Source organism: Mesoplodon mirus, assembly GCF_964341445.2.
Source record: "Mesoplodon mirus genome assembly, chromosome: 7".
NCBI classification, from domain to species: domain Eukaryota; kingdom Metazoa; phylum Chordata; class Mammalia; order Artiodactyla; family Ziphiidae; genus Mesoplodon; species Mesoplodon mirus.
Window position 1 is genome coordinate 62,473,631 of NC_138983.1, and position 24,877 is coordinate 62,498,507.

The 24,877-nt window shown below is 39.7% G+C and overlaps 1 protein-coding gene across 3 annotated transcripts in view; it reads left to right on the forward strand.

The window, feature by feature from the left end:
- ZNF143 (zinc finger protein 143) overlaps positions 1-24,877 on the forward strand; it is a 56,923-nt gene that overhangs the window by 20,584 nt on the left and 11,462 nt on the right. For all 3 annotated transcript variants that reach the window (XM_082626798.1, XM_082626800.1, XM_082626799.1), the window contains exons 6-14: positions 262-458; positions 1,019-1,093; positions 6,192-6,311; positions 7,887-7,962; positions 9,564-9,689; positions 11,111-11,290; positions 17,746-17,973; positions 20,452-20,600; positions 22,773-22,934. In XM_082626798.1, coding sequence (XP_082482924.1) covers positions 262-458; positions 1,019-1,093; positions 6,192-6,311; positions 7,887-7,962; positions 9,564-9,689; positions 11,111-11,290; positions 17,746-17,973; positions 20,452-20,600; positions 22,773-22,934 — 1,313 coding nt within the window. The remainder of the gene's footprint in view (positions 1-261; positions 459-1,018; positions 1,094-6,191; positions 6,312-7,886; positions 7,963-9,563; positions 9,690-11,110; positions 11,291-17,745; positions 17,974-20,451; positions 20,601-22,772; positions 22,935-24,877) is intronic.

Genomic DNA, 24,877 nt, shown 5'->3' on the forward strand with positions numbered 1-24,877 from the left:
ATTGTTAGTTTTTTTTATTTCCTGGGTCCTAAGGAAAGTGACTTTACTTCCTCAAGCCTCAGTTTCCCATTGGTACAATAAGGTGGTAAATATACCTGCCTCATAGAATCATTGTGAGGATTGAATGAAATAACACACGTAAAGCACATGGGCCCTGCTCATAGTAAATATTCGATAAAAGTTCATTCCCTTCATCCTTTAAATATGTAACTGTTTATCAGACTACCTTTAATTTAATGGCATTCTCTTCTACTCCCTCAGATAGTTATGACCAGAGTGCATTACAGGCAGTTCAGCTGGAAGACGGCACCACAGCTTACATCCACCATGCAGTGCAAGTCCCACAGTCTGACACCATCTTGGCAATTCAGGCTGATGGGACAGTGGCAGGTCTACACACTGGGGATGCCACGATCGATCCCGACACCATCAGTGCTTTGGAACAGTATGCAGCAAAGGTACAGCATTTTACAATGTGAAGAACATCCCAGATACAGCTTCTTTATCTTTCACTAAAAGAAAAGAAAGCAAAAAAAAAAAATAACAAACTAGGAATTCAGAGTCAAAATCAGACAGCATCAAGGAGAAGATCAGCATTTATCTTAAAAGAAGTGAAGGGTAGAAAGAAACATTTGAAGACAAAAAAAGGAATGGAGTAAAAGCTTATAGAAGAGAAATGGGTGGCAGGTAATTCACACAAAGATATACTCAAGTATGAGTGCCATAAAAGAAACAATGAGGTATAAATGGAACTGCTTATGAATTATAAAGTAGAAACTAGAGTTTGGAAAAGGTGAAGGAAAATCTCAATTAAGTTTTACATCAAAAGGGCTGTGTTTTTTTTCCTGCATTGAAATTATATCATTTATATAACTTAAAAGGTTTTTCCCCCATTTTTTATAATGGAAATTTTCAAACATAAACAGAAATAAATGATAATGTACCCATGTACTTATCTCCCAGCCTAAACAGTTATCAATATGTGAAATTTTTTTTAAGCTTTATTTTATTCCTATAGGTGTCCATTGATGGAAGTGAAAGCGTAACAGGTTCAGGAATGATTGGAGAAAATGAGCAAGAGAAAAAAATGCAGGTATGTAAGGCTACTTTTTTATATTAGAATCTCTTTCTCTTAGCATTTCTGACCCCTTCTAGGGATGAAAGCAAGAACTCACTACCTCCCTAGGAATATCTTACCAGTTCAGAAAAACAGTGTATGCATTAGGCAGCAGCTTTCTCAGATTACCTCCTCAGGTCCCAGAATTCATTATATGGATGAAGGTGGCACTAAAGAAATAGAAATATCACAGAAATCCAGATGAAGCTTGTGTTCTGGAGTCCAAAGCAGTTTTGGAGACCAGGCGGTCTTCTGTCTGCCCCACCCTCGGCAGTTTGTGGATCCTTTTTCTGGGCCTTCACCCTTACTGTGACTGACTAACCCTTGCTACTTTGGTTTTTATATGTTTTTGTTTCTTCTGTTTACAACTGATTCCCTCCATACTTTCCTTTTCAACTTCTGGAGAGAAGGTCCAGTCTAGCTAATTGTCATTGTTCCTTCTGGGCAAAGCTGTTTTTACCGCTTCTACCAGATTCCTTCCTGGGCTGCAGATGGCCACGGGTTGGCTGCCCTTGATTCAGATGCTCACCTTGTGTCCAGTGCTTGGCTATCCCTTACCCAAATAACAGCCTAGAGCTGCAGAGCCTCACCAAGGTTTGTAGTTAAGTACAGAGTAGTCACAGATGCATTCTGGGAGATCTACAAGTTAAATTTCAAGACTCTGTTATGAATTATGTATTTTTGTGTTTGAGGGGTTGGTGTTTGTGTGGGTGGATGTTCTTGGAGCTTATATAATCACTGTAATATATTACTGCTTTAATGCTGCTCCTTTTTTTCTCAGCGATTATCTCTAGTATTTGGCTGACTGCTCCCTCATAGTTTTTTGCAGTCTTCCAAGTGTTTTATCATATTTAACTCCTAAAGTTATTGCTTCAGGGCAACACTTTTTAACTTGAGCATTAGCATCACCACTTAATGCCATTGAGTAGTACTGTTGGGGGTTATCAAGAAGATTTTATATTTATAATAATAATAAATAATAAAAGAGGGCTTCCCTGGTCGTGCAGTGGTTGAGAGTCCGCCTGCCGATGCTGGGGACGCGGGTTCATGCCCCGGTCCAGGAGGATCCCACGTGTCGCGGAGCGGCTGGGCCCGTGAGCCATGGCCGCTGAGCCTGCGCGTCCGGAGCCTGTGCTTCGCGATGGGAGAGGCCACAACAGTGAGAGGCCCGCGTACTGCAAAAAATAATAATAATAATAAAATAATAATAAAAGAAATCACTGGTAAAAATTTGATGCTTTTAAACATTGCTGGATAGCCAGTATTTCTGTTTATCACTGAAGTAATGCCATGAAGTAGCAGTAATATAAACACAGTTTGTAAATCATTAAGCCCACCAGCTTTGAAACTACATGATTCTTGGCAAAATTTTCAAGTCTTTGAATTCATAAAATGAGACTTTAATATTTTTTATACTGCAGTATGTCAAATCTATCAAAGTCAAACTCTACTAAAATGCAAACACAGTGTAAATATATACAAGAGATGTAGGTCAGTGCCTTGGAGTGGCCCAATAGGGTTCTGTCTCTTATTAGTGCCTAACAATTAAGTTTTTAAATAATAGAATATTTTTAAAGAAAGATAGGTGTAACTACACTTGTAGTAAACTAGAATAGGTCTTACAAAAAATGAGTGAATTTACCATTGGTCCGTATAACATTATACTATTAACATAAAATTCTGTTACGATCAATAATTAATTTCTGAACCCAGAAACATACTAGGAATTCAGAACTGCTGAAACAGAATGTCGTAAAAAACACGCTTACTCTTTATCTGCAGATATATAACCATTTGGTGTTTGTGCCAATAGACAAAGAAAATGAAGAAAGTTGAATAGGATTTTTGTTCTGACTGTAGCTTTTTCTCCTTTTCCCTTTGTACCTCTCCTTTACAGACTAGATCTATGCTGTCCAAATGTTGTCGCTACTGAGCACTTGAAAGGTGACTAGTCAGAATTGGCATGTGCCGTGAGTGTAAAATACATACCAGAGTTCAAAGACTTACAATGAAAATAAGAATGTAGGGCTTCCCTGGTGGCGCAGTGGTTGAGAGTCCTCCTGATGCAGGGGACGCGGGTTTGTGCCCCTTGACGGGAAGATCCCACATGCCGCGGAGTGGCTGGGCCCGTGAGCCATGGCCGCTGAGCCTGCGCTCTGCAACGGGAGAGGCCACAACAGTGAGAGGCCCGCGTACCGCAAAAAAAAAAAAAAAAAAAGAATGTAAAATATCTCATTAATAATGTCTCCTGTTGATTACATGTTGAAATGATAATATTTTGGACATACTAGGTAAAATAATTACTAAAATTAATTTCACCTGTTTCCTTTTCCTTTTTAAATGTAGTTACTAGAACATTTAAAATTATATATGTGGGGACTTCCCTGGTGGTGCAGTGGTTAAGAATCTGCCTGCCGGTGCAGGGGACACAGGTTCCATCCCTGGGAAGATCCCACGTGCCGCGGAGCAGCTAAGCCCGTGCACCACAACTACTGAAGCCCGCGTGCCTAGAGCTCGTGAGCCACAACAAGAGAAACCACCTCAATGAGAAGTCTGCGCACCACAACGAAGAGTAGCCGCTGCTCGCCGCAGCTAGAGAAAGCCTGCGCGCAGCAACGAAGACCCACCATGGCCAAAAAAAAAAATTATATATATGGCTTGTATTTGTGACTTATATTTCTCTTCATTAAGTGCTAGACCAGAAGTTCCTGAATCTTCTATCCTCCAAAACAATTGAGTACCATAGTTGAGGATGAGGACCCAATACATGGTATTAAAAGGTCAAAATATCCCAGAAGAACCCCTGCAAATAAGCAGGACCTGTAACGTCTTGGTTTGTCTCTTAGTACTCATCCTACTTCTGCCAGAGTTGCTTAAGAAGTTGTAATTCTGTGTCTGGCTGAACTTTAAAGTAAAGAGGTCTATACCTAATGTGATAGATTTTTTTACAGTCTTGTTTCAAAGCTTTATTTTTTTTTCATTGTGATGCTTACAGTTTAGAGCTTTTTCTTTCATCTATAACATAAGCATACTAGTTATGCTGCTGAGCTGATCTCTTACTTGAAACCAGATTTCATAGAACAAGAAAGACCTAGAGTATCTAAAACATAATGTGCTCGTGGGAAGGCAGTTTTGCCCCCTAGGGGACATTTGGCAGCGTCTGAAGACAAGTTTGGTCGTCACAACTGGGGACATCTACTGGGTAGATGTCCTGCAAGGCATAGAACAGCCCCACTACAACAAAGAATTATTCTGTTCAAAATGTCAGTAGTACCGAATTTGTTTTTTTGTTGTTTTTTGGGGTTTTTTTTGGTGGTACGCGGGCCTCTCACTGTTGTGGCCTCTCCCGTTGCGGAGCACAGGCTCCGGACACGCAGGCTCGGCGGCCATGGCTCACAGGCCCAGCCGCTCCGCGGCATGTGGGATCTTCCCAGACCGGGGCACGAACCCGTGTCCCCTGCATCGGCAGGCGTACTCTCAACCACTGCGCCACCAGGGAAGCCCCAGTAGTACCGAATTTGAAAACACTCATCTGAAGTACTCTGTTTAAGGATGCCCATGTGTTCAGTTGTAAGAACCATAAGGATGATGGGATATGTGTGTTTCAGGGAGGCTATGACTGTTGTCATCGCCTTCTAGCTACACCACCCTTAGTTAAGCAGAACAGTGTGCTATTAAAGTAACATGTAATTTGTAATAAAAACATCTCAGTCGAGCTTCCATTCTGCTATGTAGTATCTGTGTGACTGTGGGCAAATTACTTAATTTCTCTGGATATGAGACTTATTAGCTAAATGAGAACAATAATCTTTGCCTTACCCATCTCGTGGGGTTATGAAAACCAAATGAGAGTTTCATTTGATTAATATTTTAGGTAACACATGAGTAATTTGTAAATGTGTTAGCATCATGCAGCATTGTTGATGCTTTACATGTTCTGTTAGAATCCAAGGCCCTTTTTCATGGTTTCCATTAGTTTTGACTTCATTAAAAACTAATTTTATTTACATTGGAGATCAAAGTCCTTTGGCTTGGCAGTTTTTTAAAAATAAATTTATTTTTATTTATTTATTTTTGGCTGCATTGGGTCTTCGTTGCTACGCGGGCTTTCTCTACTTGTGGTGAGCGGGTACTCCCCTTGGTTGCAGTGCACGTGCTTCTCATTGTGGTGGCTTCTCTTGTTGCGGAGCACGGGCTCTAGGTTCATGGGCTCAGTAGTTGTGGCTCAAGGCTCTAGAGCTCCGACTCAGTACTCGTGGTGCACAGGCTTAGTTGCTCCATGGCATTTGGGATCTCCCTGGACCAGGGCTCGAACCCGTGTCCCCTGCATTGGCAGGCGGATTTTTAACCACTGCGCCACCAGGGAAGCCCCAGAGTCATTTTCGAGCCAAGTATGACAATCTGCATGGATAGGATGTGGCAGCACCATCACCACATGCCCACAGAGTAGAAAGTCATTCTTCAATTTTCATGGTACCTCAACTCCTAAAATAGGTTATGACCTTTGAAAAAACCTCTGACATCAGTGCAATTGTTTAAAGTCTTGTGTTGAGTTCCAGAGAAGTGATCTTCTACTTAACACTATATAAGTATAGACTAGGATCATATGGATTGTAATGTCTCCCACAGGCGACTCAAATGACCTAACCCCTTCTTTTCCATTGCTTTTGAAATTGAAAATGATTTTTACATTGTTTAGAACATATGTCCTAAAAGACATATATATACACACACACACACACACACACACTTAATTCCCTGGAGTATGTCAAGGAACACCTGCATATAATGCATTGATGGATGCTCCCTGGCTTGACTTTTCTAGAGTGGGAATCGACCTGTGAGCGCTGACTATGCCCCCTTGTGGATCTCCTTTTGACTTCTTCCAGAGCTGCTGACTTCAGCCATGGAACAGAATTAACCTAACTGGCTCAGCATGATAGAATCTTCATAAAATGATGACCTGAGTCTGGAAAACCACATTACAGTTTTATCTTTTTTATCCTGAAAATTGTAATTTCATCTACTTTATTTCTGCATAAATAATTTAAATCATACTTTTTGTTTCATCTAGATTGTCTTACAAGGACATGCAACAAGAGTAACTGCTAAGTCTCAACAGAGTGGAGAGAAGGCCTTTCGATGTGGCTATGACGGATGTGGAAAATTATATACAACAGCTCATCATCTTAAGGTATATATGAAGGAAAGGCTGTGTCTAGTTATGAGAATAGGGCATTAAATGCCAATATAATGTGTTTGCAGTATTCAGACACCATTGTGTTCCGCCACCTATTAAGATACAAATTCACTCATATACAAAAGCCTATGCAGATTTTAGAAACTGAACTCTTTGAGGGCTTGGACTATGTTTTCTTCATCTCTGGCTCCCTCATGTCCAGCATACTGCGTGACACATGATAGGGGTACTCTACATATTTGAATACATTTTTCTCAAATGTGAAATTTATGTAATTACATGGGAGATATATGTGTAATCATTCCATTAACAGTGATTTGCTGAAATGTAGTGAAAGTTGGTGTTAATTTGTCCTGTTTGTCAAATACATAGGCCAAGTATTTTGATTGCAGCTAAACACAACATACCATGACCTATAAAAATAATAGCTAACGTTTATTGAATAACGCACAATGTGTCAGGAAGTGTGCAGTTAGCGTATTTGGAATAACAGCCCTAGAGCCCATCTCCACTACTTATCAGTGTTTACATGTTACTTGACCTCTTAAGTACCTCATTTTCCTTATCTATAATATTGGATGATAAAAGTACCTCCCTCAACGAGTGGTTGTTAGAATTAAGTTAGTTAATTCTGTACATGTAAAGTACGGAAGAGAATGGCCTGGCATGTGGTAAAGGTTCAGTAAATGTTGGCCATTGTCATGAGTATTCATTTGTCACAGCAGCCCTCTATCATAGGTACTATTATGTCCCCACTTTAGAGAGAGGACTTTGAGGCTGAGAGAAGGCAAGTGCATGGCCACACCACTGGTCAGCAGTGAAGCCTTGCCTCAGATTGAGGCCCCTCTGCCAGCAGCCTCCACACTCTTAGCCTTATGTTGTGTAGCGTCTCCCTGTACTCCTGCGTCTCACCAGATACATGTTCCATTCAAACACCTTTGACCACTCTAGAAAAACTCAAACCTCCAGTATTCCTGTTCCTTATTTATTATTTTTTAATTTATATATATATATATTTTTTTATTTTTGGCTGCGTTGGGTCTCCATTGCTTCGGGCGGGCTTTCTCTAGTTGCGGCGAGTGGGCTTCTCATAGTGGTGGCTTCTCTTGTTATGGAGCATGGGCTCTAGGCGTGTGGGCTTCAGTAGTTGCAGCACGTGGGCTCAGCAGTTGTGGCACACAGGTGTCAGTAGTTGTGGCTCACGGGCTCTAGAGTACAGGCTCAGTAGTTGTGGCACACGGGCTTAGTTGCTTCGTGTCATGTGGCATCTTCCCGGACCAGGGATGGAAGCTGTGTCCCCTGCATTGGCAGGCGGATTCTTAACCACTGTGCCACCAGGGAAGTCCCCTGTTCCTTATTTAAAATGAGTACTTCTTAACGTACATTTGGTCTATATTGAGAATTATTGACCTGTAGTTTTTGAGAAAAGAAGTTATCTTTTGTTTTTCAAAAATAACATACAAGCAACAACATAATTCAGCAGTTGGGAAATAAAAAAGGTCTCTGTGGAGACCATCCACTTGTGGAGTGCCTCAAGGAAATAAACTCATGCCCGTGTTTTAATAACAGGTGCATGAGCGATCACACACAGGAGACCGGCCTTATCAGTGTGAGCATGCAGGCTGTGGGAAAGCATTTGCAACAGGTAAAAACATGAATTTTCTTTGTTTCTTGGTTCCACTTGGGGGTCAAGCAGAGGCGGGTCAGAGGCAGGAACTGACCCCTTGCCTTGGTCTGAATTAGTGGGCACACAGTGACTAGTTTTCCAATCTCTCCCTTACTGCCTTTTGTCCTGCTTGCTCTGTTCTCTCTCTGTGTTCTCATTTTGCTCCTCAGACCTGTTGCTGCCTACTGTGTTTGTTATTTCACTCCACACTCTGCTTTCTTTTAGCAGGAAAAACAAAAGTCGAGCATTAAAGCTGACACAGAGTTTAACATTAGGATGGACCTTAGGGGGAACCATGGGAAATGGGGGCTTAGCAGTGGGACGGGTCCTGCCCAGGTACACATCCAGGAGGGCCAGGACCGTTGCCAGGCCTCCTGACTTCACCCTATTCCTCATTCCATGTCGCGATTCTTTTTGGTTTTGCTTCTCAGGATTTTTTCTTTTTTATTATGAAAATTTACAAAAATTTATATAAATGAAAAATAATGTTATAGTATACCACCATAAACAGTTCAGCATGCATATCAGTAACTAACACTTTCAATATTTGTTTATATTTCTTTTTTGAGGTAAAATTTACATACAGTTTACAGTACAAATATTAATTGTAACATTCTATAAGGTTTTTTTTCCTGTATTCATCCATTTATTCATTTATTTATTTTTAAAAAAATTTTATTGGAGTATAGTTGATTTACAGTGTTGTGATAGTTTCAGGTGTACAACAAATGAATCAGTTATACATATTCATATATCCACTCTCCCCCCCTTTTTTTTTTTAGATTCTTTTCCCATATAGGCCATTACACAGTACTGAGTAGAATTCCCTATGCTATACAGCAGGTTCTTACTAGTTATTTTATATATAGTAGTGTGTATATGTCATTCTGAGTCTCCCAGTTTATCCCTCCCACCCCCCACTTATCCCCTGGTAACCGTAAGTTTGTTTTCTACATCGTGACTCTACTTCTGTTTTGTAAATAAGTTCATTTGTACCTTTTTTTTTAGATTCCACGTATAAGCGGGTATCATATGATACTTGTCTTTCTGTGTCTGACTTACTTCACTCACTATGGCAATCTCTAGGTCCACCCATATTCTGCAAATGGCATTATTTTGTTCTTTTCTATGGCTGAGTAATATTCCATTGTATATATGTACACATCTTCTTTATCCATTCCTCTGTTGATGGATGTTTAGGTTGCTTCCATATCCTGGCTATTGTAAATAGTGCTGCAGTGAACATTGGGGTGCATGTATCTTTTTGAATTATGGTTTTCTCCGGGTATCATGTCTTGATTCTACTTCAAGATTTTGGGGTATGAGTTGTAAACATCTAATAAGATTGGGGCACTTTAAAAAAAGAAGCACACAATCTCTTCTAGACAGAGATGAAACTATTGAATTTTCAGCAGGACAGTCCTGAGTTGTCATACTCTTGTACCTTTTTAATAGTTATTCTATTGTGTTTGCCTAGTATTATATCCTTGGTGTTTACTGTATTTTTCAATAACTTAATCTCAATGGGCATGCTTAGAGGGGTCTTGTGTAATTACATTTCTTTTAAATTTTTCTTAAAGGTTATGGATTAAAAAGTCATGTCAGAACTCATACAGGAGAAAAGCCATATCGGTGTTCAGAAGATAATTGTACTAAATCTTTCAAAACTTCAGGAGATCTACAAAAACATATCAGAACTCATACAGGTACTGGTGTGAAGAAATGTCATATCTAGGCCAGGAGTTCTTAATCTGCAGGAAGGGACTTGGGGAAGTAGTTTCTGGAAGCGTTTCAGGGAGTCAACATCAAGGGCTTCTCTTAAACTCCCCAGACTCCATGCAGTTTGCCATTCGTGCATGTATGCTTCTTTCCAGGATGAGGGCCTGTAACACTGTTAGATTCTCAAAGGGGTTCATGTTCCAAGAGATTAACAATGGCTCTAGACCACCAACCCTCTCAGTTTTCAGGAATTATCTGAGCAGCAGGCTTATTTACCTAGGATTATACATCTACTTAGTAGCCCAACAGAGACCAGAACCTAAGGCACCCAATTCCTTCTCAGTTTAGTACTGCTTCTTCTGCATTAAGCTGCTTCTAAAAAAAGTGTCTGAACCCCTCACAGCCCCTCAGAAAGAAAGGCTTGTTACTTCCTTGTGATCATCTCCCCTATCCTTAAATACCTTCTCTGCTTTTCCTAAAGGGTACTTTGTTCTTATCTTCCCTCCCCTCCCCTCCCCTCCTTGTACTTGATTATTTGCAGATTGGTAATATAAAGGTAATTATTTGCTTTGGATCAGAGCTGGAAGAGTTTCAGAAACTGTTGATAAGAGATGCTATTATAAGCTGTTGACTAAATAGTATAGCATAAGGTCCTTTAGTTTGAGATTTTACTGCAGATGTTTTAAACATAGTGTTATCGCTTTGTCCCCAAATACTTCTAAGTATTCTGAGATAGTTTAGCAGATTTTCATGGAGGATTCTTCATTAAAGTTTAACTTTTAGTTCAAATATGATCCCAAATCGGCTTTGCTTTACAGTGTTCAGGAACAAAGCTGTAGGTCCCTGCTTCTATTTCATTCGTGCTCTTAGTTTTATCTGTTATATCAGAGGCAAGCGTCTCCAAGCTCCTGAGAATAGTAATATATTCAGCAAGTATTTTTGATTCATATTATGTGTTAGACACTAGATTTAAAAAAAAACAAAAATCCTTTTTCTTCAAGTATTATAGAATAAATAAAGTAGGAGGTAAGCTTTTAGGGGATTCTAGGGTTGTTCTACCTTAATCCTTATTCTTGACTCTGTTTTTCTTTTGTATTTCTTTATGGTATGTATTTCTTTGTCTTCTTTTCTCAGCTCATTTTTTAATATGCCTTTCTGGGTAATTCCATCTTGGAAAGTCATGTAATCAGTGATGAGTTTTGAATACTATTCAGGTTTTCCTATGTAAATTTAAGTTTGGAGTAGACGATGCTGTTGACAGAAAAAAAGAGAAAAAAACTCAAAGGGAAGCTCAATACAAAAAGGCTAGAGTCTGAGCATGATGATCCTAGGCAGAATTGAAGGATAAGACATTTCAATTTTCTGTGTATTTTTGCACCATTTAATGTATTTCCCTTTGTGTTTTCAGGAGAAAGGCCCTTTAAATGTCACTTTGAAGGCTGTGGTCGGTCTTTCACAACATCGAATATCAGAAAAGTGCATATTAGGACACACACAGGAGAAAGACCTTATTACTGCACAGAACCAGGATGTGGGAGGGCATTTGCCAGTGCAACCAATTATAAAAACCATGTGAGGATACACACAGGTAACGATCTCTAGTTCTTGGTCTTCTGTCTTTCAAGGCTCAGTTGAATTCCTGCCTCTCCTATAAACCATTTACAAGTAATCTCTTCCCTCCTTCCTGCTACTTGGCATGGTAGAAATGGATTATGCAACTTGAAAAAACTTCACCTTAGTATTTTTACATTTATTTATTCAACAGTTATTGACCATCTGCTGTGTGTTCCCCTGCCAGGCACCAGAAATACAGAGACAGACAAGATATTGTCCAGGACAGTTGATTTAGGGAGGGATAGTAGACATAATTATTGCAGAGTGTCTATGGATATATATTTTTTAACAGCTTTATTGAGATATAATTCACGTACTGTACATTCATCCATTTAAAGTATATGATTCAGTGTTTTTATTATATTCACAGGGTTGTACAACCATCACCAAAATCCAATTTTAGAACATTTTCATCTCACCTGAAAGAAACTCCATACTTGTTAGCAGTCTTCTCCACCCTACCCCCCAGCCATAAGCAATTATGGATTTTCCCATTCTGAATATTTCATATAGATGTACAGTATATGGTGTTTATTGTCTGGTTTCTTTCCCTTAGCATAATAGTACTGAGGTTCAGCCATATCATATCAGTAGTTCTTTCCTTTTTAATTACTGACTAGTATTCCTTTATATGAATGCATCAAATTTTATCAGTTTACCAGTTACTTTCACTTTTTGGCTATTATGAATAATGCTGCTGGAGTATTCATGTACAATTTTCTGTGTGGATGTGTGGTGTTTTTTTTTGGCTGCACCACACAGCTCTTGGGATCTTAAGTTCCCTTGCCAGGGATTGAACCTGGGCCCTTGGCAGTGAGAACGCAGAGTCCTAACCACTGGACCGCCAGGGAATTCCCTTTTTTTTTTTGGGGGGTATCTTGGGTATATACCTAGGAGTGGAATTGTTGGATCTTATGATAACTTTGTTTAACATTTTGAGGAACTGCCAAATTGCTTTCCAAAGTGGCTGCAACATTTTACATTCTCACCAGCAATGTATGAGGGTTCCAATTTCTCCACATCCTAGCAAACAGTTGTTGTTATCTCTCTTTTTGATTATAGCCATCATAGTGTGTGTGAAGTGGTATCTACCTCATTGTGCTTTTGATTTGTATTTTCCTAGTGTGCTAATGATGTTGAGCATCTTTTTATGTGCTTGTTGGCCATTTGTATGTATTTTGAGGGGAAATGTCTATTCAGATTCTTTGCCCATTTTTTAAATTGGGTTGTCTTTTTTTGTTGTTGGGTTATAAGAATTCTTTATTATATTCTGCATACAAGTCCCTTGTTAGGTATGTGATTTACAGATATTTTTTCCTGATTTTGTGGGATTTTTTTTTCAATTTCTTGATGGTGTCATTTGTAGCTCAAAACTTTTTAATTTTTTATTTTTTGGCCACACTGCATGGTTTGCAGGATTCCTAGTTCCCCAACCAGGGATCATACCCGGCCCCCTGCAGTGAAAGCGCCGAGTCCTAACCACTGGACTGCTGGGGAATTACCCAAAACTTTTTAATTTTTTTAAAATTAGAGTATAATTGTTTTACAATGTTGTGTTAGTTTCTGCTGTACAATGAAGTGAATCAGCTATATGTATACCTATATCCCCTCCCTCTTAGACCTCCCTCCCACCCTCCCCCATCCCACCCATCTAGGTCGCCACAGAGCACCAAGCTGAGCTTCCTGTCCTTTATAGCATGTTCCTGCTAGCTATCTGTTTTACGCATGGTAGTGTATATATATCAATCCTAGTCTCCCAATTCGTCCCACCCTCCCCTTAAAACGTTTTAATTTTGATTCTCCACTTTGTGGTTGTATTTTTTTATATTTGAAGTATGGTTGATTTATAATATTGTGTTAGTTTCAGATTTTTTTTTTTTTTTTTTCGGTACATGGGCCTCTCACTGTTGTGGCCTCGCAGGCTCAGCGGCCATGGCTCACGGGCCTAGCCACTCCGCGGCATGTGGGATCTTCCCAGACCGGGGCACGAACCCGTGTCCCCTCCATCGGCAGGCGGACTCTCAACCACTGCGCCACCAGGGAAGCCCAGATGGTTGTATTTTTGATGTGAATGGAAAGGTGAATGAGAGGGAGATTTTTTTTGGTTTTTTTTTTTTTTTTTGCGGTACACGGGCCTCTCACTGTTGTGGCCTCTCCCGCTGTGGAGCACAGGCTCCGGATGCGCAGGCTCAACGGCCATGGCTCACGGGCCCAGCCGCTCCGCGGCATGTGGGATCCTCCCAGCCCGAGGCACAAACCTGTGTCCCCTGCATCAGCAGGCGGACCCTCAACCACTGCACCACCAGGGAAGCCCGAGAGGGAGATTTTTAATGTATTGTTTTTATTACTGATATTAAGAGTAAACTTGTGATAATTCAAAGTGAAAAGACATTTTTGAAGAATGGAACTTTAGTTGTGTAAGTTAGTCTGCATTCTGCAGACCCCTGGATATCTCTGGAAATGTTTTCGGGCATTTACAACAATCCGTTTCCTTTGAAAATGGTACATTAACAAGTTGTGAATACTGCTATGGACAGAGGGGAAGCCTTAAGAGGATTTCAAGAAAATATGTTTTTTTAGGAAAAAAATCACTCTGTCAGTGCCATAGAAAGAAGTTAAAGGGAGATGAGACCATAAGCAAGGAGACTGATTAAGGGCCATTCGAATATTTGAAGTGAGTGAGATGGAGAAGGATAAAAATGAAAGACATTGAAGAGGTATCAGCAAAGGACCTGGTGACCAAGTTAGTCATGAGGAAGGATGTGGAGAAGAGAAAATCCTATTGCACTGTTGGTGGGAATGTAAATGGGTACAGCCACTATGGAAAACAATATGGAGGTTCCTCAAAAAATTAAAAATAGAACTACCATACGATCCAGCAGTTCCACTTCTGGGTATTTTAATGAAGAAAACAAAAACACTAATTCAAAAAGGTATATACACCCCTGTGTTCATTGCAGCATTATTTACAGTAGCCAAGATATGGAAGCAACCTAAGTATCCATTGATAGATGAATGGATAAAGATGTGATACACACAGGGACTTCCCTGGTGGTCCAGTGGCTAAGACTCCATGCTCCCAATGCAGGGGGCCCGGGTTCAGTCCCTGGTCAGGGAACTAGATCCCACATGCCTCAACTAAGAGATTGCATGCCACAATTAAAGATCCTGCATGCCACAACTAAAAGATCCCACATGCTGCAATTAAAGATCCCACATGCTGCAACTAAAAGATCCCGCATGCCGCAACTAAGACCCGGCACAGCCAAATAAATAAATATTAAAAAAAAAAAAGATGTGATACACATACAATGGAATATTAGCCATAAAAAAGAATGAAATCTTGCCATTTTTGACAACATGGATACCTAGAGGGTATTAAGCTAAGTGAAATAAGTCAGACAGAGAAAGACAAATACCATATAATTTCACTTATGTGGAGCTTAAAAATAAAACACAAACGTAAAACAAAAACAGACACATGGATAGAGAAAACAAACCTGGTAGTTGCCAGAGGGGAGGGGGTTGGGGGATGAGTGAAATTGAGGCGAGGGAGATTAAGAGGTACAAACTTCCAGGTATAAAATAAATGAGTCATGGGATATACAGCATAGGGAATTTAGTCAATAATATTGTAATAACTTGGTACGTTGATAGATGGTAACTAGACATCATGGTGATCATTTCGTAATGTATAAAAATATTGAATCAGTATGCTATACACGTGAAACTAATGTAATATTGTAAGTCAATTATACTTCAATTTAAAAAAGTATAATTTCAAGACAAAAACACAAAACAACCCCCCTCCCACCAAAAATACAAATTCATTTCCATCTTGACTGTGGTTTGGTGCCACCTAGTGGCAGTTTCTGCTCCAGCCTAAATATGAATAGGGCTGGTTCTCTGAGTTGGAATTGCCTGACATTTCCCTGCCTGGCCTTGCCCTTGTCATATCTCCCCCACAACCATTCCCCAAGATAAGAACTTTAACCTGCCCTGCTTTGAGAATGCAGGCTGGGCAAAGGACAGAAGCAATCTCAATTACTAATGTCTAAGACGTATGTTATAGATTACATTAGTGATTTTATTATTTGTGGTTGGTTTTACTGTGTTCAGAACCATGGACAAAGATGGAGTTAACCCAAGAAAGGTGTAAAATGAGAACAAACTAGGATATGCATATGTATACACACATAAGCACATTTTAGAGATTATATGAGTTCACACCAGTACCTCCAATTCCAGCTCATCTTACAGAGCTCTTTTCTTCCCTCATTCTGTATTTGTATGTCCCTTCTTCCATAGTAAGTGCTCTGGCTTCCAGCAGCATTGACACATTTATGCATTGCTTAATCCTGTATTATACCTAAAATAGTTTCAGAGTTGTTTTGCCCATAACACTACAATAAACAAGCCTACCAAGAAGAATTAAAGATTTGTTTGCAGTTTTCCCCACTCCAGCCTAGTCCAAGACTGAGAGCATTAGTCAAATACTGTGTGTATGAGTTACTTTAATTAGTTTATTCTCCCCCTGCTACCCCCAACCCTGGCCCTGGCCCTGGCCCCCATACCCCTTCTAAGTGGTTACAAGTATTCATTTAAACTAAGGTTAGGGGGACTTCGCTGGTGGCACAGTGGTTAAGAATCTGCCTGCCAATGCAGGGGACACAGGTTTGAGCCCTGGTCCTGGAAGATGCCACATGACGCAGAGCAACTAAGCCTGTGCACCACAACTACTGAGCCTGCGATCTAGAGCCTGTGCTCCGCAGCAAGAGAAGCCACCACAATGAGAAGCCCACACACCACAACGAAGAGTAGCCCCCACTCACCGCAGCTAGAGAAAGCCCGAGCGCGCAACGAAGACCCAATGCAGCCATAAATAAATAAATAAATAAATTTATAAAAGAAAAAATACTACAGTTAGGTTAATTTGTGCCAGTTTGCTCTCAGTGTTAGATTCCCCCCACTACATATTAACAGTGTCTAGATATTTTATGATATTAAATAATTATTTTTGATTTTGTTATTTAAAAACATCCATCTTTTGTACAATCTGAAATATTTATAGATGAGATAGAATGCTATCTGGAGCTGTTTCAGAATAATCCAGGGTGGGAAGAGGGGGCAGAAATATGTGGTGAATAAATGAAACTATATTGGCCATAAATTGATAGTTGAAGCTAGATGATTGGTACATGGGGGTTTATTGCACTGTTTCTCTATACTTTTGTGTATGTTTGAAATTTTCTATAATGAAAAGTTATAAAAATATATGTACTGCCTACATTGTTCTCAGACTGTTTCATGGAAAAAGAATTACTTTGTATTGAGTTGTTTTTAGTGAATATTTAATAGCTTTTGACTGGATGCAAGAAGTCAAGTGAAGTTAATATAAAATGTGTGTCCTTTTAGATTTACTGAAGTGTCCAAACTATGTTTCATAGACTTTTTAGAAAATCTTTGTTTATTATCCTTATAAAACCCTTAGGGTGGGACTTCTCTGGTGGCACAGTGGTTAAGACTCTGCGCTCCCAGTTCAGGGGGCCTGGTTTCAATCCCTGGTCAGGGAACTAGATCCCACATGCATGCCACGACTAAGAGTTCGCATGCCACAGCTAAGAAGCCCGCCTGCTGCAACTAAGGAGGCTTGGAGCCCCAACTAAGTAACCCGCCTTCCACAGCTAAGACTTGGTGCAACCAAATAAATAAAATTTTTTAGAAAATAAATAAATAAATATTTTTTAAAAAACCCTTAGGGTGGGCTTCCCTGGTGGCGCAGTGGTTGAGAGTCCGCCTGCCGATGCAGGGGACACAGGTTCGTGCCCCAGTCCGGGAAGATCCCACATGCCGCGGAGCGGCTGGGCCCATGAGCCATGGCCATTGAACCTGCGCGTCCAGAGCCTGTGCTCCGCAACGGGAGAGGCCACAACAGTGAGAGGCCCACGTACCACAAAAAAAAAAAAAAAAAAATCCTTAGGGTAAGCTACATTAGTTACACTAATAATTGCATTTATTATTGCCATTATTAGTAAAGTATCACTAGTGATAGCTAGATTATCTAGTTACAGGTAACAATAACAGGTTTCACCAAATCTTAGAGTTAACTGGGCAATAAACATCTCCATCCTTATTTTTCACATCCCTTGAAATTAAGGGGAAAGTGGTGTTCAGGCATGGGATGAAACCCAGGGTGCAGACCACCTTTTGAGCCAAGTTGAAACCATAGTTAAGGAGTCTTTTCTTGTGCACTGCCTCCTAGCAGGATAGAAAGGGATTTGACAGCTATTTATTTTTGCCACTAGAGGTTCGCTCTCTCTGCCCCCTCCCCCACTCTCCTCCCCCTCCCCCCACCAGAAGGTATGGAATGATTATGCCTTCGTAGGTAAAAGTTGATTTTTTTGTATGTGTGTGCTGTTCTTTACTTAGGGGAAAAGCCATATGTTTGTACAGTCCCTGGGTGTGACAAAAGGTTCACAGAATATTCCAGTTTGTACAAACATCATGTTGTTCACACTCACTCCAAACCGTACAACTGTAACCACTGTGGGAAGACATACAAGCAGATCTCCACGCTGGCCATGCACAAACGGACAGCTCACAATGACACTGAGCCCATCGAGGAGGAGCAGGAAGCGTTTTTTGAGCCTCCCCCAGGTAAGGGTTTTTTCCAGTATATCTGTGTCTGTGTTTGAAAATCAATAGGTATGAACATAATTTATGACTTAAAGCATTTTCTCAAATCATAAAGTTTTTCAAATAGTCACACAAACATCATTTACAGCTGTGATGATTGCTATCAAAGAAAGGCGCTTAATGCTCTGGGATATAAGAGGGGAAGTTAGTCTAGTCTCGTAGGTCAGAGAAGGCTCCCCTGAGGAAGTGATTTTTGGAGAGATCTACAGGGTGAATAGGGGTTAACTTGGTGTAGAGTCAGGGATGTGGGGGGTTGGGGGGGTGGTAAACAGGGAGCAAAGGCAAGAGAACGTTCCAAATAGAGGGGTTGGCACAAACGAAAAGCCCTGAGGTGGGAGAGAGCAAAGTAAATTGGAGAGACTCAAAGAAGCCTGGCCAGCATGGCACTTCTGCCTGGGAAGGTGGTATGAAATGAGACTGCACAGCAAGGCAGGGGCAGCCTAGACTATTTGGGTGTATTAAGATGTTGGTCTTAATCATAAGAGCGGTGAAGCACTCCCAGATAATTCAGTAGTGTTGTAGGAGACAAAAACATTCATTTCAATAAGGATAAACCCTTGGAAAAAATATTTTAGAGAATTAGATTCTATGATTTCAGTTAAATAAATCACAGTTAAATAGGTAAAATGAAGTAGGTTTTTCTAAAACAAACAAACAAAAAATATGTTGTCGTGTTTCATTGAGTACCTCCTAAATGGAGTAAATTTGAAAATTAAAACATCTTTACCCATTCTTAACAACTAGTATTGAAGGGTTGAAAAACATTTAGGTAGGAAAAAAATGGTTGGAGAATAAGGAAAAGAACAGATCATTCACTGTCTACTCAAATAATTCCCTGTAGTTCTAATTTGTCTTTTCAGATATCAATCATGTGATAGTAAGAAAATAACAATTCCTTCACTCTTCTATTTTTTAATTTTTTTATTTTTGGCCACGCCACATGGCTTGTGGGATCTTAGTTCCCTGACCAGGGATTGAACCCCGGGTCCATGGTAGTGAAAGTGCCTAACCACTGGACCACCAGGGAATTCCCCAAAGTTCCTTCACTCTTGAATGCTATGCTGTTTTCTAGCCAAAGCAGTGTAAGTGTGCATGGTTAGATATTATTACAACAGCTGCTAGATCGTTGCAATTAGAAAGCAGACTTTCATGATGTCAAACTTAGGTTTAAGACTGTTCCTCTTTTAAGCTTCCTCAGTCTCTTCCTTAAATGTTGATATTTCAAATTGTCAGAATTTCTTGTGTTCTAGAAGATAAACTATAATAATAGACATTTTGTTAAAAAAATTAAAGTAAGATTGTTTTTCCAAGAATAAGGATGGGCTTATGTTCCTTTTCTCCCATATGGTCCCCTAGGTTTTGAACCCATTGGAATAATGGTATAATAATAAATATAATAAATAGCCATGGAACAGAACAAAAAGAAATGAAGTAATGAGTGTCATAGAGATTACACCATGATGACTATAGCTGTATGAGTGTAGGCATCAACCATAACTTTGAGAAGTACTCATAAATTAGCATATAAAGTCCTTCTTTGAAGGAAAAAAAAATATTTACCCTTTTTCTGGCATCATGAGAGGTGGAAAGCAATAGAAGAGAGGGATCAGTAATCTTCCTGGTTGCCAAGTACGGCAGTAATTGACTATTGAAATTGCTGTTTACTTGCTGGTTCTTTGTGAAATAAAGTGGAGGGGGGCTCCTGTTCTGTTACTTACTAAATGGTTAACCTTAACCCAGATAATATGCCATTACGTTGTCTTTACACAATGATGTCACTGTGTACTGATGACTTATAATCAGTCACTTGTGTTAAAAGAGTAAGTAACTTAGTGTTAGTATGTTGTGTTTACATACCATTCTGGTTTTGTGGTTAATGTTTATGAAGGTTGTCTTATCATTTTTAGCAGCTTCTTAAGTGACTGCAAGGACTTAGTGCATACTTGCCATGTTGGAAGGGTTATTTGCCAGTTAGTCTCCCTGTACAGTTCCCCCACTCCCTGCCCCAGCACACATGCATGGTATCACATAATTAGTCCAAATAAGAGAATAAGCAAGGTCTCTCAAAATTAGAACAGTTACACTTTATGTGGAAAAGTTTGGTTTGGTCTGCTTTGATTTTGTTTGGCTTTGCAAAAGAGGAGGTGGAGAGATTGGCAGGAGGTGCTGGAAGCCATTTTCATGGTTCAGAATTTAGGGACTTCCCTGGTGGTCCAATGTTTAAGACTGAACTTCCAATGCAAGGGTCTTGGGTTCAATCCCTAGTCAGGGAACTAAGATCCCACATGCCACATGGCCAAAGAAAAAAAAACATGATTTAGAATTTAATACACATGCCATTTAACTTTTGTCCGTTTTCTCTGTAATATTTAAAATCTCCTCTGTTTTCTAAACAGCTTGGTTGTTTGATCAAATAAATAATTCATTTGTTTTAAACAGGTCAAAGTGAAGATGTTCTTAAAGGGTCCCAGATCACGTATGTTACAGGTGTAGAAGGGGACGATGTTGTGTCTACACAAGTAGCCACAGTAACCCAGTCTGGGTTGAGTCAACAGGTTACACTCATATCCCAGGATGGGACTCAGCATGTAAGTACCCACCAAAAGTCAAACAAGTTAAATAATATTTCTCTGAGCCTGGGCTTGAAAGGCAGGTTGGGTCCCAATTGAGGAAAGCCTCGAATTGGGGCACAGAGTTTGGAGTTTAGCTTGTAGGCAGTGCTGGATCTCCTGGAGGCTTTCCAGTAGCCTGTTGAAAGCGACTACATGCAGGGAGATTAGTAAAGAGAGAAGGTTTGTGACTCTGTAGAATTCAAATGGTGTTATGGGTATTGTTCAAATGTGAGTTGGTGAAGGTCAGAACCACAGTGAAATTGAGGGCTTGAAAAGTAATAGATCCATGTGAAACCCAATTCAGAGAAGGGATAGTATTGAGAAGTCAGCAGAGGTTTGGCTGAGGTGACGAGGACATCATTAAAAGATCCTGGCAAGTCAGTGATGGGCACATCTGTAAAATTTCTGGAGTGTGACTCTCTCCCTACCTGGAATCATGGGAGTTCACTTAACTAGCTTCACAGAATTAATAGAAGAGGTATCTTGATTTCCCTAGGAAAAGCAATATAATGGCTGTTGTTCAATAGTCAAACTTGTCATTGTTTTCTAGATGCCACTAGCCTAAAATAATTCAGACTTGGTTTCATTTTTAAGCTCAAGCTAAGGTTGTCTTAATAACTGGTGGAAATAGACATATGGGGTTCTTTATCCTTCTATATCTACCTCTTCCATGGAGAACTCTCTTCTTAGCTGTCTCTCTCAGACCTTTACCTCCCATGATTAATTTGCCCTTTGTGTTGATAACCGTTAATGTGCTGATGTTAACTAGAAGGCAGAACGTATTCAGGATAGGAAAATACAAAGCACTTGTACCATCCCATTCATCCCTCTTCCCCTTACTTTTGACATCACTAATTCTACACAGCACTCTTTGTCCACTGATTGGCATATAAGATTTAACATATTTATTAACACAATTTTAATTCAGCATCAACCCTAAGCCTTTTTTAAAAATTAGGTCATCACAGATAGGCTCTGTGGAGGTCATTTGATCTAACCTCCTTCCCTTCCTATACTGGAGAAATTCCCTCTACAGCAGCCCCCATATAGATGAGGCAGTTTCTCTCTGAAGAGACAGTCTGTTCCATTGCTGGATAATTTGAGGGTTTATCAGACTGGAACTTACCACTGTGTCATCCACTCATGGCTTTTCTCTGACCATATAGAATGAGTCTAATCCCTCTTCATATGTTTTAAAGCAGCTATTTTCCCCATCCCAATGTTGTATTTTCTCTAGATATAACCTTCCCATTTCCTTTAGGGATTTCTATTCCATTCCTTTGGTCAATTAAAAAACAAACATTTATTGAACCCAATGACAGATATTTTGGTAAAGTTAGTGTGGGGAGTACTGGAAGGGGGGGTATCGTAGTCTAGTAGGAGAGGGGCGTTCCTAAAATGAACAATAACTTCTCATAATGATGGGTATATAATCGACAGGTATGTAAAGTGTTGTGGCAACCTGGAGGAAGGAGTAAATGATGCTTCCTGAAGGAATCTTGGAGGCCCTTGTAGAGAATGGCCATTCAGCTGGATCTTGAAGAATTTTTATGAGTTAGCCAGGCAGAGAGTGAAGGAAAGGGCAAAGTCACAAAAATATAACAGAATATGACATTCCCAGGGATACAAATGATTTGTTGTGGCTGGAGTGCCATATTTGTGTGCTGGTTTGGAATTAGTGAAAGATGAATCTGGAGAAGCTGTTGAAGGCCAGATGATGAAAGGTCATGAGTGCCATGTAAGAAGTCTGAACTGTAGTGATGGGGAGTCACTGGGGATTTGAGCAGGGAGCATAATGAAATTTGTTTGTTTTTTAGAAAAGTGACAAGGTAGAGGATGATTAGGGACGGGTTAGACTAGATATTTGGAAAGACATTGTATTGCAGAAAATTAGATGAGAGAAAAATAGGGGTCTAAATTGGCAGTAGAGATGGAGAGGAGTAAATGCATTTAAGGAATATTCAGTTTTTCCAATAAAGATATTAAAAAAAAAAAAGGAATATGCAGTTTTTCTGATGACCTCTTTCCATTGTAAAATGCTTATTTGCTCCCAGAGTAGACTTATACAAGGATTAGGCCTAGCCCTTAATAAAGACTGCCAGGTAAAACAAGAAACATTGCCTGATTGTAAAATGCATTGTATTGCAGGTCAACATATCTCAAGCTGACATGCAGGCCATTGGCAATACCATCACAATGGTAACACAGGACGGAACACCCATCACAGTACCTGCTCATGATGCAGTCATCTCCTCAGCAGGAACACACTCTGTTGCTATGGTTACCGCCGAGGGTACAGAAGGGCAGCAGGTAATTGCTTTTTTCTTTTATATCAGTCAATACATATATCAATATCAAAACCGTTACATAGATGTACAGTGTGATATAGTGGTTAAGCACACAAACCTCAGATTGAATCCCAGTTTTACAACTTCTTAGCTACATAACCCTCTGAGTCTCAGTTTTTCTTCATCTGTAAAATAGGAGTGATTATTGCATCTACCCCACGAGGTTAATAGAAGGATTAAGCAAGATAATGCATATAAAGTAGTCAGCCCAAGTATATATTAAGTGTTCATTAGTGGTTGCTCTTCCTATCATCATTATCATCATCAGATACTTAGAAAAAAAAATTCATTTGCAAAATTTAATTTTTTGAATATATAATATATTCACATAATTCAAAAATCAAAAAGTATATACAGATATGCAGTGAAAAGTCTTCTTTCTACCCCTGCCCCCATAGAGATAATCCACTTTTATCAGTTTCTTGCATAATTTTCCCAACAACTCATTAAGCATATACAAACAAATACAAATAAATAGTCATCTTCCCCCCCTTTCCTTTTTATGGTAGTAAATTCTATACTCGTCTTCACCTTTTTTTTTTTTTAACCATAATAATACATCTAGGAAATCTTTCTATTTCATTATATAGAGAGTTTCCTCTTTTTTTTTTTTTTTTTTTTTTCCTGCCATGCAGCATGGCTTGAGGCATCTTAGTTATCGTAGTTCTCCAACCAGGGATCAAACCCAAGCCCCGGCAGAGAAAGCACCGAGTCCTAACCACTGGACTACCAGGGAATTCCCTCCTCATTCTTTTTTTAAGCTATATCATATTCCACTGTATTGGACATGCCATAATTTATTTAAAGTCTTCTGCTGTTTCAAACAACACATAACCTTGTGCACATGTGATTTTGCATGTGTGTGAGTACATCTGCTACTAGATAAATCCCTAGAGTGGAATTGCTGGGTGAAAAAACATATGCATTGGTAATTGTGATAGATATTCCCAGACTTCCCTTCTAGGGTTATACCCATCTACATTCCTAGCTGCAGCCTTTGAGAGTGCCTCCTCCCCTTCTGATAGTCAACACAGTGGTAAAACCTTTGGATTTTTGCCAGTCTAATGTCTCTTTGTAGTTTAATTTTTCATTTCTTTTAAAATAAATGATATTGGTTAATAACATTTAAAAACTCTTCTTGTGCTATGCTGAAGGCATTGCGGGGTTTCACTGCAGCTACCTTACCCTGTTCAGTGAAAAAGTCTGTCAATTAGTAGCTGTCATTCTTCCTAAATTCGGTTATAGATTCAATACCATCACAATAAAAATTCCAGCAGGAATTTTTGAAGATACAGATAATCGGATTCTAAAATTTACATGAGGGCTTCCCTGGTGGCGAAGTGGTTGAGAGTCCGCCTGCCGATGCAGGGGACGCGGGTTCGTGCCCCGGTTCGGGAAGATCCCACATGCCGCGGAGCAGCTGGGCCTGTGAGCCATGGCCGCTGAGCCTGCGCATCCGGAGGCTGTGCTCCGCAACGGGAGAGGCCACAACAGTGAGAGGCCTGCATACCACAAAAAAATAGATAAATAAATAAATAAAATTTACATGAAAATACAAAGGACCTAAAATAGCCAAAACAGTCCTGAAAAAAGGAACAAAATTGAAGGTTTTCTACACCTTGAAATACAAAACTCAGAATCATAAAGCTTCTAGAAGAAAAGTGAATGTTTTTGCAAACTTAAGGTAAAGATTTCTTGGACAGGATACAAAATGCACTAATAATAAATTTTTTTCTTTTCTGATAAATTGGACTTCTTCAAAACTAGTTCTGCTCACCAAAAGACAATGTGTAGTAAAAGATTAGATAAGCCCCAAACTGGGAAAAAGATATTCACACTATATCTGACAGTGGACTTGTATTGAAAATACATGACAGACTTCTATAAATCAACAATAAAAAGGTG